The sequence below is a fragment of the Ranitomeya variabilis genome, chromosome 5 (assembly GCF_051348905.1).
Source record: "Ranitomeya variabilis isolate aRanVar5 chromosome 5, aRanVar5.hap1, whole genome shotgun sequence".
In the NCBI taxonomy this organism is placed as follows: domain Eukaryota; kingdom Metazoa; phylum Chordata; class Amphibia; order Anura; family Dendrobatidae; genus Ranitomeya; species Ranitomeya variabilis.
In genome coordinates this window covers 430,930,032-430,949,842 of record NC_135236.1, presented here as the reverse complement: position 1 = coordinate 430,949,842, position 19,811 = coordinate 430,930,032, and the positions used below count along the sequence as shown (strand labels likewise).

Sequence of the window (19,811 nt, the reverse complement as noted above, 5' to 3'; positions counted from 1 at the left end):
AAGCTCTCCCATGCGCCCAAACAGTGGTTTACCCCCACATATTGGGTATCAGTGTACTCAGGACAAATTGTACAACAACATTTGCAGTACAATTTCTTCTCTTACCCTTGGGAAAATATAAAATTGGGGGCAAAAATATAATTTTTGTGAAAAAATATGATTTTTTATTTTTACAGCTCGGCATTATAAACTTCTGTGAATCACTTAATGGGTCAAAGTGCTCACCACACATCTAGATAAGTTCCTTAGGGGGTCAACTTTCCAAAATGGTGTCACTTGTGGGGGGTTTCAATGTTTAGGCACATCAGGGGCTCTCCAAACGCATCATAGCATCCCATCTCAATTCCAGTCAATTTTGTATTGAAAAGTCAAATGGCGCTCCTTCGCTTCCGAGCTCTGCCATGCGCCCAAACAGTGGTTTACCCCCACATATGGGGTATCGGCGTACTCAGGACAAATTGTAAAACAACATTTGGGGTCCAAGTTCTCCTGTTACCCTTGGTAAAATAAAACAAATTGGAGCTGATGTAAATTTTTTGTGAAAAAAAGTTAAATGTTCATTTTTATTTAAACATTCCAAAAATTCCTGTGAAACATCTGAAGGGTTAATAAACTTCTTGAATGTGGTTTTGAGCACCTTCAGGGGTGCAGTTTTTAGAATGGTGTCACACTTGGTTATTTTCTATCATATAGACCCCTCAAAATGACTTCAGATGAGATGTGGTCCCTAAAAAAAATGGTGTTGTAAAAATGAGAAATTGCTGGTCAAATTTTAACCCTTATAACTCCCTAACAAAAAAAATTTTGGTTCCAAAATTGTGCTGATGTAAAGTAGACATGTGGGAAATGTTACTTATTAAGTATTTTGTGTGACATATCTCTGTGATTTAATTGCATAACAATTCAAAGTTGGAAAATTGCGAAATTTTTTAAAATTTTCGCCAAATTTCCGCTTTTTTCACAAACGCAGGTAATATCAACAAAAATTTACTATTGTCATGAAGTACAATATGTCACGAGAAAACAGTGTCAGAATCATTGGGATCTGTTGAAGCATTCCAGAGTTATAACCTCATAAAAGGACAGTGGTCAGAATTGTAAAAATTGGCCTGGTCATTAACGTGTAAATCACCCTTGGGGGTAAAGGGGTTAATACTTGGTGGCAAAACCCTTGTTCGCAAGCACAGCAGTCAGAGGTTTTTTGTAGTTGATGATGAGGTTTGCGCACGTCAGGAGGAATTTTTATCCACTCCTCTTTGCAGATCATCTCTGATAGTTTTGTCATTTGTTTAACCCCATTTTTCTTGTATATGACAATTACTCTGCTTTAACCCATAGGAATGTCTCCTTTTGGTTTGATGTCTTATGACTTGGTGATATCAACACACTTTTAACTACCTGTTATTTTTTTATTTTCTCTAGATTCCAATTTAGACACTGACAGGTATACTGCCCACCACTCCTTCCCCTTCCCCTCTATCCTTCCAACATACCAAATCCCTTCCTTATTTCATAACCATTTCATTTTTCCCTTCTTTTCTTCATCCATGGTCCTTGCATATATCTCCATTTTCCCTATAAAATTCATTACATTGTTTAAACTACCCATTTGTTCTCATTTCCCATTGTTTACAGCTATGTCACTTCCTATTTTTCCTTTATTATCATTTTACTTTCACTTTTGTTTTATTTTAAGCTAATTTCTTCGTATTTATCAACTCCCCTTTCCCATAGAACCTACACTCTAATAGCGGCCATTTCCACCACTTGCGCCTGCGCACTTCGTCCACTGTTTGTCTAGGACGGCACGTGCGCACAAGACACCCACCTGACAACACTCCTTCCCCTCATCCAGTGCAATGGCACCTGCTCACAAAGTACAATGCTGGACCTGCAAGTGCCTCACTCCTGAGCATATATATATATATATATATATCATATATATAGGTGCCCAACACCAGACTGCTTGCAACAGCACCAGTACCCTGTTTGCCACATGCCATTATCCTGCCATACCAGGTAAACTCTGTTTCTCAACCCTTTACTTTCTATCCTCAATACTTCTCTACATATAGATTGTTAACGCTATGTTAAATTCTCTCCTCTATACTAGTACTTGGTCTGTTCCTTTATCCTTGGATTACTATTTGGCATTTTTATGTTACAAACTTGTGAGACATGATCCAAAACAGATAATACAGTGTGTATATTATTTTCCTTTCTTCATTATTTTCCTTTTTTCATTTACTTTTCCGTTTACTTTCCCCATTCATTTTTTCATTTCATTTTAACAATTTTTTAAAATGATGTTTCATTTATTATTTTCAATTTTTTCATTATTTTTTCATTATCTTTTTATTCTTTACTCTCTTTTTTCATTTTTCTCATTTTTCATTTAATTTTCTTTTTTCTTCATTTTTCTCCTCTTTTTTCATTCTTTTGGTTCATTTCATTTTTTTCATCTTTTGTTTTTACATTAATTTTTCTTTTTTTCCACACATTTTTCTTTTATTCATTTGATTCTCATTGTTTTAATATTGTTTTAATATTTTTTTCTCCTTACTTCCATCTCCTCTTATTTTCCTTTTTCTTTCATTTATACACATACTTACGCAATAGAAGTCACTTGTTTCTTCTTCTTTATATGATAATGAATGTGTTAATCAGCATCTTCTCTTTGTCTACCCCCTAGGATCTATGCTACCATATGTCATGGCACAATTTATAGATTTTTGCTAAGACTGCACCCTACCTAAGGGGCTACCCTTTATATCCTTTAGACTCATTTGTATACCAATTTTTAAAAGTACACTAAGACTATGTGTCATAAATGTCATTATTTATACTTTTTCTTTTTTGTTTCCATTTGTGTCCTAATACAGATATATCTTGATAAAGACCGGATTTTAGGCCGAAACGTTGACTTGGTTATCTGGAATTCATTGGGTCACTTTACTTTTTTTGTTAAATAAACTATTTTTTGCAACATAACTTTTCAAATGCTGAAGTTTTGCATCCTATTATAGCACCTTTGATCAGGTCATGTGATAACACTGCTGACGTCACTCACTGGCACGGAAAGGTATGTAGAACATTGATGGCAACTGGTCTAGATCAGTGGAGCTGAAGACACCAAAGATTCAGTGTAATGGGGAAGAGAGTTTGTGTGTTTGGGAGACTTAGTTTTGGGGGGATTTATTGTGGTGGGGGGATTTAGTGTGTGTTGGGACATTTAGTATGGTGGGGATTTAGAGTGTATGGGATTTAGTTTTTGTGGGGGATTTAGTGTGGGGAAAATTTAGTGTGTGGGAGAGAATGTGTAGATGGAGATTTAATGTAGAAGATGGGGAAGATTTAGCTTAATGGGGACGATTTGAAGATATAAATTTGGTGAGGAAGGAAGGGACATGAGCATAAATAATATGAGGAGTGGAAGAATTTTGAAGACACAGTATGAGCAAAGGGGGAGATGGGGGCATGTAGGAGGAAACCTTATGGGGATGAGTGTGGAAACAGCATGGTGAGTGGGAGAGATGGGTGCAGTCACAGTATGGTAAGTGGGATATGGGTACAGACACAGTATGATGAGTGTGAAGGTGGGTGCAGACATATTACGATGAATGGGAGAGTGGGTGTGGACATAGCATGATGAGTGAGGGGTGCAGACACATTATGAGGAGCGATGGAGGAATGTATGAGGGAATGGGTGCAGACACTATATGGTGAGTGGGGGTTTGGTGCAAATGCAGTACTGAGATTGAAGGGAAGGAATATATGCAGACACAGTATGAGAAGTGAGGATGATGGTATTGGTGCAAATGCAGTATTGGGAGTGAAGTTGAGAATATATATGTACACAGTATGGGGAGCGAGTGGGAGGTTGGGTGTAGACACAGGGGAATGGGGGATGGGTGGGACACTTTAGTGAGGTAAAAACTGTATGTGGACACAGTATGAAAAGTGAGAGTGATGGCTGTGTGCAGACACAGTGTGACAAGTTGGAGTGATTTTTGAGGAGGCAGTATGGAGAGTTAGGGATAAATATGTGAGGAGACAGTATGGTTATCAGAGGTATGTGAGAGGACAAAGTATGAGGAGGGAGGGGGAAATGTGTGAGGACACAGTATGTGGGGAGAAAAGTATGAGTGGGCACAAAATAGAGATTGAGTAGTGTGGAGGGGCAACATGGGTGAACAGTGTAAGGGCACACCCAGGAGGGGACATTAAGCAATCAAGGGGGAGTGTGATGAGGGTGCACAGTATAAAGACTGGGCCCTTGGGGTGAACATCGTAGTAGAGTACAATTTCAAGAAGGGGTGCAGTATAGAAAGGGGAGGGCAGTGTGGAGGGCATGTACCATAAGAAGGAGAGTTTGGAGTCATATCCTGTGCCGGGGCAATTATTTATTCAGGTACTCAGTGTAGGGCAGATATTTTTATTCAGGAGCATTATAATGACTCTGCTATTTTTAAGGACATCATGTGCTGCACAAGACATGAGAAGATGGAGGTTGCAAAGATGAGTTGTGGATGAGAAAAGTCATCATGGCATCTGGACAAGATGAAAAGAAAAAGAACAACTCCAGTCAGAGATAGTATCATATATAAGGTACCTAGATGGGAATGTTTTTTTGCAATGCTGATTAATTATCATATTTTTATTTATGTTAGGAGCACTAAAGGGGATAACCATGTTTGCCATGAGTCTGCAGTCATTCTATGTCACTGCAGACTTCTGAATTCTCACAGTGAGCACTGTACTCTGTCAAGATTCCTGATGCTGGTGATTTGCATACATGTGATAACATGCCAAGTACTGTAGATGTGAGTGGAATCATTAAATGAAAATGAATTGAGGGAGGCGTCTAGTCGGAATGTGGCCAGAAGTATACAAATCACATACTTGTGCTGACATAAGCATCCGCAGGTGCTTGCAGGTTCCACTAGTCATTACATTGCCGCTTCACTCATAAGCAATTTTCACACTTGCGGTCACATGACAACTAGCTTTTCTTTCTGCTTCTCTCAATTTTTCACAGAACATTGAGAGAATTAAAGAGAGCAGCTCACTGCAAAATGACTAAGTGAGTAAATTCCATATTTGCTTCATGGAATGGAGGTGTAAAACCTAGACACAACCCTGTTTGCATTCATTTTTTGTATTCTAAACCTCTAATTATACACTGCTGAGGAATATGTTGGCCTTCTTTATTATAATAATGGCTGAACCATACATAATCGAAAGTAAGACCTATTCTAAAAACTGCACTCTTCAAAGTATTCATCACCATATTAAGGTAGTTTGTTAACTCTTCATGTGCTGTACAAGAATTATTACAAACTGGAATGGAAAAAATGTAAATGTTCATTTTTTTTCCATGAAACTTAATTTTTTCATCAATTCTTTATTTTCACATAAGTGACAGGAGAAAATGGACTACACAATTTGTTTTGCAATTTCTTTAAATATGTTGATAATCCATATGTGGTTTGAAACTACTGTTTGAGTATATGGCAGGGATAGGAAGGGAAAAAGCGTTTTTGAATTTTTGGAATGTAATTCTGTCTGTAATAGATTATGGACGCCTTGTCACATTTACAAAGCTCTGGTAGTGTTAAGATTGCAGTTACCCTTCAGAAATGCATAGAATTTTATAATTATGGATCAAAGCAATAACAAATTATGGGGGTTAATAAATTGATGATTTAGCTAGACATTATTCATTTTCACAAGGGGTAATAAAAGAAAATGGACCAAAAATGTCACTACACAATTCCGCCTGAACATGACAAAGCCTAACATTTGGTTGAAACCTGCTTTAGGTCAAATGGCAGGTTATGAATGAGCGTGTTATTTACATTTTTACAGTTTTTTTATTTTATTTTTTAATTTATTAATTAGTCCTTCTATGAGACATGAATACTCAACAGTTTTTTATAAGGGGTATTAACAGAAAATGGACCAAAAGTTTCACTACACATTGCCTCCTGAACCCAACAAAATCCTTCATTTGGTTGGAAACAGCTTTTGGGCACATGGTAGGGTAGGAATTGTTGATTGCATTTTTTTATTTTTTACTTTATTAATTAGTCCCTCTATGAGACATGAATATTCAACAGTATGATCACTGGTCTAGTAACCTGCAATACACATGTGTTGCAATGTTTTAGAACTAACAGTCTTACCTTGATAACAGGCCTATTAGATCTTGCTTATAGCAGGACCTAACAGGCCACTGCAACTTGTCAGCACAGAGGTCATAACAATTGGTACCCTATGATTGCGCCTCAGTTGGGCAGGGCAGATGGGGTAAGAGAGTGCGCGCCTCCTCCCACCATTTATATTGACCACTACATTTAGAGGGGTGATCAGTCAGGGAAGGGTTGGCACTAACTCTGGCTGTTAGTACAGGAGCTTGGAAATCAGCTAAATCGAGTTTTCAGATACAATCACATCTCCTGTGCCCCCATGATCACAATAATGTACCTGTGTGTCATACACTGGAAAGACGTTTCCCACACTGACATACAGGTACATCAAATGTTGTTTATAGTTATTAAGGTTGAAGGAAGACTTTAAGTCCATCTAGTTCAACCCATAGCCTAACCTAACATGCCCTAACATGTTGATCCAGAGGAAGGCAAAAAAAAAAAGCGTCTTTTTCATATTTTATTGGTTTTTTATATTTAGACAATAGATTTCTAACTTCAAAAAGTTAACTGCAAAACTTGTGACACTCATCTGTTAGAAAAATTGCATAACCTAAAAGGAAGCAAATTAAATAAAATCAAACATCATAAATAAAATTTTAAACTGTTAACGACCGCCGATATGCCTTTTATTGGCGGCAGTTAAGGGTTCTTATGCCTTAGCGCCACTTTTTACCGGCACTGAGAAATAAGTTTATAGCGCCCCCCAGCATTGGAAAATCTTCTGGGTCCTGGCTACCGGGGGTAGCTGAGACCCCAGAGAACTTGATTTGGGTTGGTTTTTACCAACCGCAATGTTGCAATCACCATTATTCACAGGATAACAGCAAACGCAAACAAATTCTGATTTCCTATTTATTTCTCTCTCCTCTGATATGATCTAGCACATCAGAGAAGAGAGAAATGGGGTCCCCTGAGCCCCCTGGTTCTGTCCCCCGACCCTCGGCATTTTTTTCCTGGAAGAAAATGGCAGGCGCATGCACAGTGTGTTAGGGCTAGCGGAACGCACCAAATAATTAGAAAGATAGGGTAACGTGCGTTCGCAGCCCGGGGTCGACCGTGCAGAAATGGAACCTGCTGCTAAGTAATGACGGACTATATGATGGTACAATGTGGATACACACATGGGTTAACTTCACCCTGTGTGAAGGAAGCGAACCCTGTTGCATCACAGGGCCACTGTACCGCACCAAGAGCGCAAGCAAGGTGTCTCAGAACTCAATCCCAAGACACAGGATTAGAGTTTGTCTAGACCTCTTGCGCTCGACACCACAACTGGGGTGTCAGAGCAACTGCAAAAATAACTTAAATGCACAAGAGTGCATGCAGTGCCGCACTGGCGGATGCCACTAACCACCCAGACTTGGGATAGGAAAGCGCTCCCACAGCGCACGGTGCCGCACTGGTGGTCACAGCAATTAGAAGCTGTTTCATGTGTTTATTGCTGATGGCTCAGCCGGGAGCTAGATGGCAGACATCCACCTTACACGAGCAGTCATACACAAGGAAGGGAATGATTAAGGAATGACTTTCACTCATCAACACACATGATTTTAAGAGTACACTAGCGCATGGCCGAGTGACCATGCAAACCTTTTATAGTGGCAGTGCTACAGACCTTCCAGATAGACCAATAGGAGCCGCAACAGGACCTGAGCATGTGACCCCCGACCTCCAATGGGAGGTCGTCCCGTGGACATGCTCAGTAAGGGAAAAGCAGGACTTAGTCCCAGAAAGACCGCTCACTGCTGAACATTGCTGGCTACAAGGACAGAGCCTTGAAGGGCAGTAGTAAACCAGTCGTCCAGTATCAGCCTGAGCTAGACGCTGGGACCGATGTCTCCACTGAGCAGACTCCACTTTGGGTGGAGAAGAATGGGGGACCACAGCAGAGATGGTTCGAGATTCCCCCTGTGCAGAGGCAGGAACTCGACACCTAACACAGTGCACCGGCTGAAATCTGCTGGCTGGCACCCGACATCAATAGATCTCTCCTAATGGTTCATTTTGATCACAGTGATAGACCCTATCAGCAGTAATCAAAATAAAAATAGTAAATCAAACTCCTATTCATCACCCCCTTAATTAGGTAAAAATATTAAAATAAAATAATGTATATATTTCCATTTTCCATTAGGGTTAGGGTTGTGGCTAAAGTTGGGATTAGAGCTAGGGATAGGGTTGGGGTCAGAGCTGGGGTTAGGGTTGGGGCTAGCTTTAGAGCTCGGGTTAGGATTGGGCTAGGGTAGGGTTGGGGCTAGGGTTAGAGTTGGGGTTAGAGCTAGGTTTAGGGTTGGGCTAGGGTTAGGGTAGGGTCTAGGGTTAGACTAGGGTTAGGGTTTGGGTTAGAGTTGTGTTTGGGTTATTGTTATGTTGGGTTTAGGGTTGTGGTGTGGGGTTTAGGATTAGGGTTGGGATTAGGGTTAGGCATATGTTGAGGTTAAGGTTGGGAATAGGGCTATGTTAGAGTTGCAGTTAGAATTTGATTTGCGATATGACTGATTTAAGGGCACAAAGATAAAAAATTTGAAAATTGCAAAATGTTCAAAATTTTTGCCAAATATCTGTTTTTTCATAAACTCAAGTCTTATCAAAGAAATTTTACCACCAACATGAAGTACAATATGTCCCGAATAAAAACAATCTCAGAATCAGTGGGATCCGTTGAAGCATTCCAGAGCTATAACCTCATAAAGGGACAATGGTCAGAATTGTAAAAATTGGCTTCATCATTAAGTACCAAATTGGCTCTGTCACTAAGGGGTTAAAGTAAAACCAGAATAAATATCATACTATAAAATAGAAATATATAGGGAAAATGCAATGCACGTTGATGTATTTGGCAATGAATGTTTTATAAACAATCAGTAATAAAAAAAATGTCAGAAATATTAAAGTAACTGTACCTATTATTCCTTTGCTCTAGATCACGGATATTTGCATCTACGTTATATAAGAAGTGTTCCTGAGTAACTGTCATGCCATCATCCACAGTGTCATTTCTTATTATTGTTATGACAGGATATCCCATTTGTAGAGTCCACTGATCCATCACTTCTTGAATATTTACAGATTTACCTTCATTTTTCAGCACCTTAAAGATAAAATAAATTTTCAAGAATAACAGCAAAGTCTATAAGTATTTAGAAACTTTCATTTGTTTTTGGTTTTTGTTTTAATTTACAGACTATCCATCAATTTGTAATGTTCACTATCAAAAGATGCTGCAGCAAGATAACCTGATGCAGAAAAAGTAATTTAAAACCTATCTCGACATGTTTAAAGGTTTTGCTGTAAGAGTCCAGTTACAACTGTTTGCATTGCAATATTTTTCAGTGATGCGGTATGTAATGATCACCTATAATGATAAAACAGCAAAGTGTAGACCAAATCATCACACTAAATTTTTTGTCATGTGCCTTAAAACATTTCTGAACATGTTTTGTGGTGTGTATGATGCATTAACCTGCTAAACAAGCCTCTGACATTAGGCAAAATGTTTGCCATAAAGCGGTGCACATAAGTAGGTGGCGCAAACTACGTTTAAAGGATGTGAAATAAATATATTTGATCAGACCAAGCCACCTTCTTCTACTGTTCCACAGTCAAGTTGGGATACCCATGTAGAAATGTTTGGCCATTTTGGCCCAAAATGTGCTTTATTTACCTTTGATAGGGTGTTCCACAGATCCTTCCTTGCAGCATTGCCATATTTGTGGGTTGTTAAGTAATCCTACAAATATAAAAATTATTTAAGATCAATTTGTATTCTGTTATTGCAACAGGCAACATGATAACGTTAACAGAATCCTGGGACAGACTACCCAAACGTCCTGAGTCAGAAAGTAAAATCTAACTGATGACAACATTCAAAAATCACAGCAGCTTCTAAACTACCTGCAGTGCTACTGGGCACTACCTAATAATGACAAAGCAGCCAAATCAGAACTGCATAAGAAACATGTGAGCAGTGTAATAGGCAGACATTTTCAATCAAAATACATATGGATTTTACATTAAGTATTCACACATTGGTTTATTTTTCACAGCTGTGCAAGGAAAATGGAAAAACATGAAATGCACAGATAGGTTTGTGCTGACACGGCTTTCTGATAGAGTTGAGTAAAAAGATTCTGCTGTCCTAGATTCCTAGTATGAAAATTAGTCTGTTTATTTCTGGCAGCCAGACCAGGGCAGTATCATTCACTTCTATGGCCAGCATTCTGGATGCCCTTAGCATTTACTAAGCCCCATAACATCATGATGTGCATCTTTTTACAACATCATAATGTTGCATGGCCTACAAAACTTAAGAGTTAGTGAAGATTACAGGCTAAAGATGATGGCCACAAAAGAAAAAGTTTTTTTTTATTACTTCTGTTTGCTGGAAACTGTATACCTCATTTCAGTGAATATATATTGTCACTCAAAATACATTTTTCTATGAGTGTCTGAATAATAATAATAATAATAATAATAATAACAATAATCATTTAGTCAACTACTTTTAACCTCATAACAATTCACTGACAATATTTTTTGTTTAGTTATTCCAGAATCATATTAAAATACCTAAAGAGAATATGCTATTAAAAAATAAAACATTGTTTAATATTTTTTATGCTTAAGAGTTATTACCAACTTTGAAAGTTATTAATTATTCAGTGAATAAGAGATAATCTGAAGAATAGGTGTAGTCAGAGCACTGGGTTCCTCCTGGGAGTGGTAGTTCACATGATATCAGCTTCCCGATGGAAACTTTATTATTCATCGATGTTCTTTTGGAAGTCTGCCATCAACAGCACCCATTTTCTTTATTAATTGTTGCAACAATATGTATGGCAATCATTTGGGGCATAAACTTTTTGGAAGCCATATATTACATGAAAGAAATTGTACCTGATACTGTTAGATGAAATACATGGCTGATTGTGTTATTGGTGGCAATTTAGATTCCATTGTTATGAGTGCATGTTATTAAGTCTATGATTAGAAAAAGGCTACCACTTTTAGAATAAATTTTGCAAATGTTAATTATTAATTATAGCCTCATTCTTTTATTTAGTCACATATGGGTACTAACATTTCTCTAACTTACATCATCTATATTGTTTGTTTACTACATGTTTATGTACTTTGTCTTATGTTCAATATCTACATGTATGGATTTGTACATTTCTTCTGTAAATTAAGGAGGTTCAAGTTTTGTAACTTACAAATCCAATTTACATGAAAGCTGCCGATTTCAAATTACTGTTTGATAAACACACCTAATATCATTGTCAAGAAAATGATGACAAAAAATTGGAGATATAATATAATATAAACTAAAGATAAAGTCATATGCATGTATATTGTAGCATTTGACAGTAAAGACTATCATTGCATGATGTACGTTAAGAATTAAAGGCAAGTAAAATAACACAGGGCATTGATTTGTCCTGTAGCAATTGTAATAACATTGACACTATCGAGTTAGCAACCGGAGGGTGATTTACAGGAGCTAGCATCTCCAGAGACTAAAAAGCAATTCAGTCTCTATAGCAGTCATCTTATACCTAGCAAAGGGCAATCTACCTGGCCATCACAGAAAGCTAAGTGTTATAGCTATCTTAAAGGTGTCGTGTGTGGACTATCAAGGCATTAAATAGAAACCAATTTTTTTTTTCTCACAAATTCCTAAAGCCAATTTATGTATTTTTTTGCATAGAAAACAAATTAATTTTAATTAGGATGACTTGTTCACATAAAACTACAATCTCTCCAACATCATGTTGCATGTAATATGGCCGAGTCATAGTTTTCTGGAATAAAGGAGAAGTATTGTGCTAAGAGATGACCCACCACCTTTTCTTTTTCATATATCTGCTTTTGGAAAAAATGCTTAGCAGCTGTAGTGGTTAGGTGATATTTTAGTTGCTCTCAGAGTTTTGCAATCTCGTTTTGAAACTGTGTGATTCTGATAGAACTGGATCTCTGCTCTTTGAGATTCACCAGCAAGGACTTTTTCAAATTCTAAGAGGATGTTTTAATTGCAACCACTTCCTTGATTATTAAGCCTATTATGTCAGCTTTTATCACTCCCCCACACAATAAGCAGTGAGGCAGACCCTGCATTATTAACAAAAATCAAAAGTAATACATTTGGAATCTCTTTACAGAAATATTTTTAAGCAACATGGGTTAAATCTTTGTAGAGAATTGGTGTATTTCTCAAACTATCAGATAATGCTATCATGACTCTCATAGGAGAACGTTATAAAATGTCAATGCAGTGTAACCAGCATGCACAAGATCATGAAGGTGTGGGAGCAGCATGCTGGCTATCAGATGAATGCAGACTTGCCAGAGAGAAAATAAACATTTTTTATTACTATGTTTAACTTCTTGAGCTCTTCAAGAAAAAAAGAATTGCTGAAGAATGACACATCCCAATAAAAATAAAATCAATACTTTTTGTTAAATCATATAAAATACTTATATTAGCAAAACACCAATTGAATACAAGTTAAAACCAATTAAAATCTGCACAAGACAATGTGCCATAAAGGAAAAGAGAGAATAAGCTTAAAAAACAAAGCAATATACTCGCCTGACAGGGAATATATGAAAATATATTGGAAAACCCATGTGACAAAGAAAAAGAAATATACTAAAAAAGTCAAGAAATACTGTGTGTATGAGAAGCAACATAGCATCAAATTTCACAAGAAAAATGCCAAAAAAAGAATAAAAAAGTAATAGGAGGATGTAAATCAAATAAATATCATGTCAGAAATAAATCAAGAGAATTAAATACATTTAAAATATCCCTGTGAAGGACAGAGAAGGCTCCATGGGTATCACCAAGATTTAGCTTCCTATCGTCTCTATATGCACAATTTTGCACCAGCCCTTGTGCATACAGATTAGGAAGAAGTATTATATGTACGGCTCAGCGGAATGCATCAGACATGATTAGATTAGATTCAAACCTCAGCAAACTGTGTGATACACTGCTCAGCAAACTGCATCACATATGAATGGCTTAGATACATGGCTGAATCACACAAGATGGGCTCTGCTTAGTAAGTGAAAAGTCTCATTCAGATTTCTGTGATGCAGGGATGTCTAAATGAGTCTTTACTCTGACTAAACTGAGCTTATTCTAAGCTGGGCTCTAAACACTGCAGTGACAGCAACTGTGAGAACATGTCTGGTGCCATTTCAAGCACCACGGTTGGCTTCTTCATGCTTGAAGACTATCGGTCTAAGTGTAAAAACATTATAAACTACCCAATTGACTTGAATTGGTCCGTCTACTGTCAATATGTTTTCCATTTAAATGTGGGATAGTCCTCAAAAATAAATTACACTTGTCTAAAGCTCTGAACTGTTCTTTTAAAACAATTACAGGTAAACTTTAGTTCTTAGTTCAATGATCAGCATAAAATATTTTAGGATTCATTTATAACATGCATACTCTACAATTATCATTATTGGTCTAAAGTAGTTTAATTACTTTTAGTGACCATTAAATATTTACTTTCAGAATCTGTTTAGATTTTCCAATAATAATAACTATTAAAAGAATGTCATTCATGCTCTAAAACTAAGGGTAAAAATAATCTTTTCTGAGCCACAAAGATGTTGCATATTAATTATTGACACCAACAACAAACAGGTAACACATCTTTTTCACCACGTGAAAACTGAAATTATTCCAAGTAACCCACTGTCAATGATATTCATATTAAACTACTAAATAATCTGGTAACCAAACATAGGCAGAGACAAGAGGAATTGCTAGGAAATATAAAGACTTCATAATTAATAATCATAATATTAATGGTGATTATAACATTACACTTAGGCACATATTGGAACTCTAGGAAAGATATATATCTTGGTCTCGAAAGCTTGCAATTTGTTACCATCTTTTCAGTTAGCCATTAAAAGGTATCAACCACTGAGGACTCTCAATTCTAAATATTTTTCTATTGGGACTTTAGTATTTTGTAATACCGCTAAAGTATATTGAAATCCACTAAAATGAAAAAAATAAAAAAGAAAAAGAAGTAGAGGAATTGGATTCACTAATTTTTCCCCCCAAATAACAGCAGTCTGAAGAGAGTCTGAATTAGTGGGGGCACAGTATTTATTCTGATGTTAATGTCTATGGGGTTTGGAGCTCTAAAGCTATTGAGTCAGCAGAATATTCATGACTTTTAAGCTCAATGTCAGAAGAAATTTCACAATTTGACCTTATCAAAAGTGAAATCCCATGATAGTATTATGCTTGAATTTGGTGTGCTCTTTAAAATGAGCCATTCTTTCACAAATGTTTGTAAAGTCAAACTCTATGGCTAGATGCTTGCTATTCACAAAGGGCAATGGGACTGAAAAAACCTGAATTCAATTACTAATATGTCAGTCCCAAAATTTTGTCCATATGTTATATGTTGTTGATAACATCCCATACATATATGTAGGGACACATGTAGAGTTAAGTGTATTTTCCACATCTAAATCTCTGTCTCCGTTAAGACTCCTAATATTCCTAATCCCGTGAAAGTGTATTGGGTATTTCATTTCATTCAAAATTTTTATACATAAAGCACTCTCCCAACACTAATTAACCCTTTGTGTACCAAGAGACATACTTGCCCCATAGTTTTAAATTGTCTTCATCGCAATTGAATAAACATATGTTCTTAAAGGGTTAGAGGCTGTATGCAAATTACCTCTAGGATGGAATGAAATCCTTGGAAGCTCTTCAAAGAGAAAGATTGGAAAACAGTGCAACAATCTTAAAAGCATAAAGAATATTTGATCTATAAATCCCATGTGAATGTGCAATGTTTTAGCCCTCACAGAGGCTTTCTTACCCAGCTACATAGTGCCCAATATCAGATACGTAAAGTCCATACACTTAATTTAGTCACAAAACAGCTATTTACAAATAGTAAATAAAGGGCAATTAAAATTAATCACTGTGCAAGTTACAGAGAGCCTACAGTGTCCAGAAATGCTATATACCTGCAGATACATGGCAACTACAGGGCTACTGGTAAAAAGCATTTAAATTCTGTTGACTTAACTTATTTGAATAGTGGCTAAACTGATAAAATTATGTTGTATTCTCCTTTCAGCAGCACGCTTCCAGTCATTGAGGAGGTTTAGGGAGCCATTACCATTAAACCTTATGATAGAGTGAGAACAGCTGTAATCACACCCCGACACTTTTATAGATAGTCTTCTCTGCAACTATTGTGTGCAGTTTGGTTGTGTGTGTGCAGAATAGGTTGTCAAATTTCCAGGAAATTAATACGATCCCGATCATGATATACAAGCAGGGAATGTAACAGCTCCTTGTCCCTCCCCAATGACTGGAAGAGTGAGACTACAGGAGGAAATAAACTTATTTTCTCCCTATACCTGCCACTCTTTACGCTGACTACACAGGATTGAAACCTGTAAATTAGGCCGGGGTCACACTTAACATATGAAAAATCGGTCCGAGTCTCCCTGCTGAGAGTCGCATGAGTGTTCTCTGTATGGTCATCCGTGTGTAATGTGTTTGCAATGCGATGATGCGATTTTCTCACACCCATGTACCCGTATGACATCTGTATAATACGCATATGGCTTTACATTTCTCCCTGATTTTCCCCATTGAATTTAATGGCTCAATGGGCTGAAATGAGGAAAATGTGTGCGTATTTCTCGCAAGTCAAACTGATGGGCCGTGTGGTGTCTGATTTTTTCTCGCACTCATAGACTTGCATTGGCGAGACTCGGGCGATTTACATGCTGCGATTTCACTCGCACGCTGAATACGCCTGAGAAAATAAACGCTGATGTGAGCTTCACCATAGATTAACACCGGTCCGAGTGCTATGCGATGTTTTCTCTCATATCACTCGTCCATATTCTGTGGTAGTGTGACCTCAGCCTTGCCCTTATATCTGCAGGTAATCAACACTTCTGGATGTGAAAGGCTCCCTTAAATATTTGTGTCTTAATAAGTACAACTGCTGACATCACTGTATATGTACAAGTTAAATCTCAGATAAAATGCAATGATGACTCAAGCAATGTCCAAGCATTGGTGGGGAGGGTATGAGTGGCTATTGGAATAATCAACAACAGTACAGTACTTGGTAGTAAGGGATTTCTTAGTAGGCAGTAGTAAAAGTGCAGTTTGACTAAAGAAAAAAACATGCTTCTGCAGAAAACAGACTAATTGAACTGCATTTTTATAAAGGGCTGCACTTTCTATTGCTGTGAATATGCAGCTGTGAAGTTTTGCACTTATAGTCTAAGTTACTTAATATTGTTAGAATACAGTGGTAAAGTAATACACTTATTGACTATGATGTTATACATGTAGGTGTACATAGTACAGTATCTACCTGATTGCTAAATAGTTTGGTATGCAGTAGGGGGGAAAACATTGACCATTCACTATGCATGAGAAGTCTGAGTGATGTTTTCAATGTCTCTTGGAGCATATCATAATATATATCATAATATATTCACTTAAAAAAATAAGTGCAGAATGCTCCTCATTAAGGCTATAAAACACTTATTGACTTATTCCTGGTATAGAGAATCGGTTGTTTATTTCTAAGTTTACAGTAATAGGATAGCTTTTTAAATGTGCTACTTCAATAATAAAAGTCTATATACAGCAATAATTTATATAGTTGTGTTTTTTTTCTGATAGTATCTTATTGAGCTATATAATAGTTACCTATTGGATCTGTACAGAATACATATTTGACATTTCCCTTCATTGTTAAGTTATTCTTTATTGGAATTGGGGGATATTTTACTATTGTTATATTTAAATTTTAAATAATGATTAATGTAATTGTAATTTTGCCTTTCCACTGCAGGGCTATTAGCAATTAAAATATTTATCATCAAATGAGTTCACTTTTTTAAGTGTGTGCTATAAGACAGTTTCCATTGATTGTGTGTATTTCCCCCCTGTATCATGCTGACAAATCATAAGTAGGCAGAAACACTCACATAAAAGGAGAACATTCACCACAAAAGGAGAACATTCACCACAATAGCTCAGAGCAGATTTCTCAGTATGTGAGAAGTATATTGACAGACAGCCCTGATTGCCTGGTCTAACCTCCTGCTTGATTAGAAAGCACAGATAACTAGCAATTTTAAGATACAGTCCTGTGGGTGTAGAATGGAGTTTAGCGGTATCACATTACAAAATCTTAGTAGTAAGACAAACTGGGAAGAGGTTTTTGTCCTGATGAAGAGGTCCTGCGTTGATTTCGAAATGCGTTGACTTTGTAAACCTGTTGAAATAAAGTGTCTAAGGAAAATATTCATGGAAGATATTCTATTGTCAGTAGAGCATCCAGTGACACTTCACCCGGATATGTTATTACACAATCGTATATCAACATTCCTCCTCAAGCATAAGTTGCTTGAACAAAACATACATAAATGTGTTTGCTGGCAAACTTGGTATGCAGGAGAGCGGATAGAAGCGTTTAATGTGACCCTGCGCTCTCACACACTGACTCATGCAGGAGGTTAGACCAGAAGATCAAGGTTGCATTAATAGAAACTTGCTCCAAGCTATTGTGTTGTATGTTCTTCTTTCCTTTGAGTGTTTTTGCATGCTTATTAATGGTTAGTATTATACATAGAGAAGTACCAACTGCCAGAAGAAAACTATCTAACACTCACTTGGACTTTAAAAATAATTGACTCCCTGGGAGCCAGATATTTTTATTGCTAATGTCTCTGAAACAAAAAGACTCTGTTAAAAAAAAATGATAGAATTTTATTCCAGTCTGCTACTACTATTACGTCATGTGTCCAGTTCAGCATGAAAAATTTGGTGAAAACTCTTCTTTAACTGGTTCAAATTGGGTATTGTAGGAGTAAAAATAAGTACAGATTTTTGTTTGTGAAATTAAAAAAATCATGCTCAAGAATAAAGAGCATCTTAATTCCTCTATTGATTTCCACACCAAAAAGCTATGGATTAGTTTATTCTAATGTGGAACTGCCTGCATATCTGCACATCTGTGATATAAATGAGTTTCAGCCACAGATTTATACTGTAAATTGTAAATACACATTAGATTTACCATAAGCAAATTTTGAATATGTGAGCACATCCTTATTAAGCCATTTTAACTCACAAAAGAGGATGATGTGAAGAAGAAGCATAGACTTTCTTTTATGTTTAGTGGCATATTTATTTTCTCCAATATAGAAACCACATTTCATAAAGGCAGACTAATAATACACTTTCTGGCTGCTAATATGTTTATGCAAATACCATTAAACCATCAAACAAATAAGCTGCAGAGTAAATACACAATAATAAAATCAAGCATGAGAGACATAACTAATTCCCTTTGTCTGATTTAGCTTGACTCAGTTCCCAAATAATATGAAAACACATCCTTAATTAGTTAACTGCAAAACATCTCATATGCCTTCAATGTAATTGTTTCCTTCAGTTGCTAAAATGAATCAAACTGTTTTAATGTGTAAATAAATCTCTGGATCAATTTATTCTGTGTAAATGATAGATACAGCAAGAAATTTTTAACAAAAAATGTCATTGCTAGACGGAGCGACATCCTAAGCAGGAGAAAAATAATTTACTAAAAGATGTTTCTTATGTACTGTAAATCTGGTTTTCCCTACTGTATGCCAGATGAGAATAAATTAATATGTACCTTAAATATTTTAGGAAGTCTGCACACAGGAAGAAGAGTCTCTGTAATCACCATGTCAGTCACATAATGTTTTTCTACTGTAATTTTACAGGCTGTTATGCCGTTTTATTCTACAGGATACTTCCCTTCCCACAAAATGATTATGCATCACTAGGTGGGCTCCAACTATCTATATTTCAGCACAATAGCCCAAGGTCACACCTGGCTTCCCACTGTGTAGAGAACTGTAGTGCTGCTTGATTCAAGTGAAAAGGGCTCTGCTGTAGTTCCCTGCACTGCTGATAGCTGTGACTGCCATTCTGCAGGGGAAGAGGTTACAGTGATGAAGCAGCACTGCAGCGCCTTATATCCGGACAATTTGGAGGAGCAGTAAACCAGACCCCCATATTACAAAGTGATAGTGTATCTTAGCTCATTGTCATTATATACAGTGGGGAAAAAATTAATGGGCCAACATACCACCAACAGTGTGTGCCAACCTTGTGAAGACTTACAGAAAACGTTTGACCTCTGTCATTGCCAGCAAAGGATATATAACAAAATATTGAGATGAACTTTTTTAATGACCAAATACTTCTTTTCCACCATAATTTGCTAAATAAATCTTGCCAAATCAGACAAAGTGATTTTCTGGATTTGTTTTCTCATTATGACTGTCATAGTTGTCGTCTAACTATGATGTCAATTACAGGCCTGTCTAATCTTTTTAAGTGGGAGAACTTGCACAATTGGTTGCTGACTAAATACTTTTTCCCACTGGACTTTCAATTATTGAACTCAGTAAAATTATAGAAAAAAATCCATCACATAGCTTTTTTCCCAAATACTGACTACATATGTTTTTTTGCATCATACTTTAACCCCTTAGCATAATAATAATAATTATAATAAT

At 36.7% G+C, this 19,811-nt stretch overlaps 1 protein-coding gene across 1 annotated transcript in view; it reads right to left on the bottom strand.

Annotated features, from left to right (window-relative positions):
- TRHDE (thyrotropin releasing hormone degrading enzyme) overlaps positions 1 to 19,811 on the bottom strand; it is a 1,510,236-nt gene that overhangs the window by 417,024 nt on the left and 1,073,401 nt on the right. Inside the window, exons 8-9 of the mRNA XM_077265293.1 lie at positions 9,877 to 9,942; positions 9,116 to 9,303 (exon numbers count right to left, since the gene is read on the bottom strand). Coding sequence (XP_077121408.1) covers positions 9,116 to 9,303; positions 9,877 to 9,942 — 254 coding nt within the window. The remainder of the gene's footprint in view (positions 1 to 9,115; positions 9,304 to 9,876; positions 9,943 to 19,811) is intronic.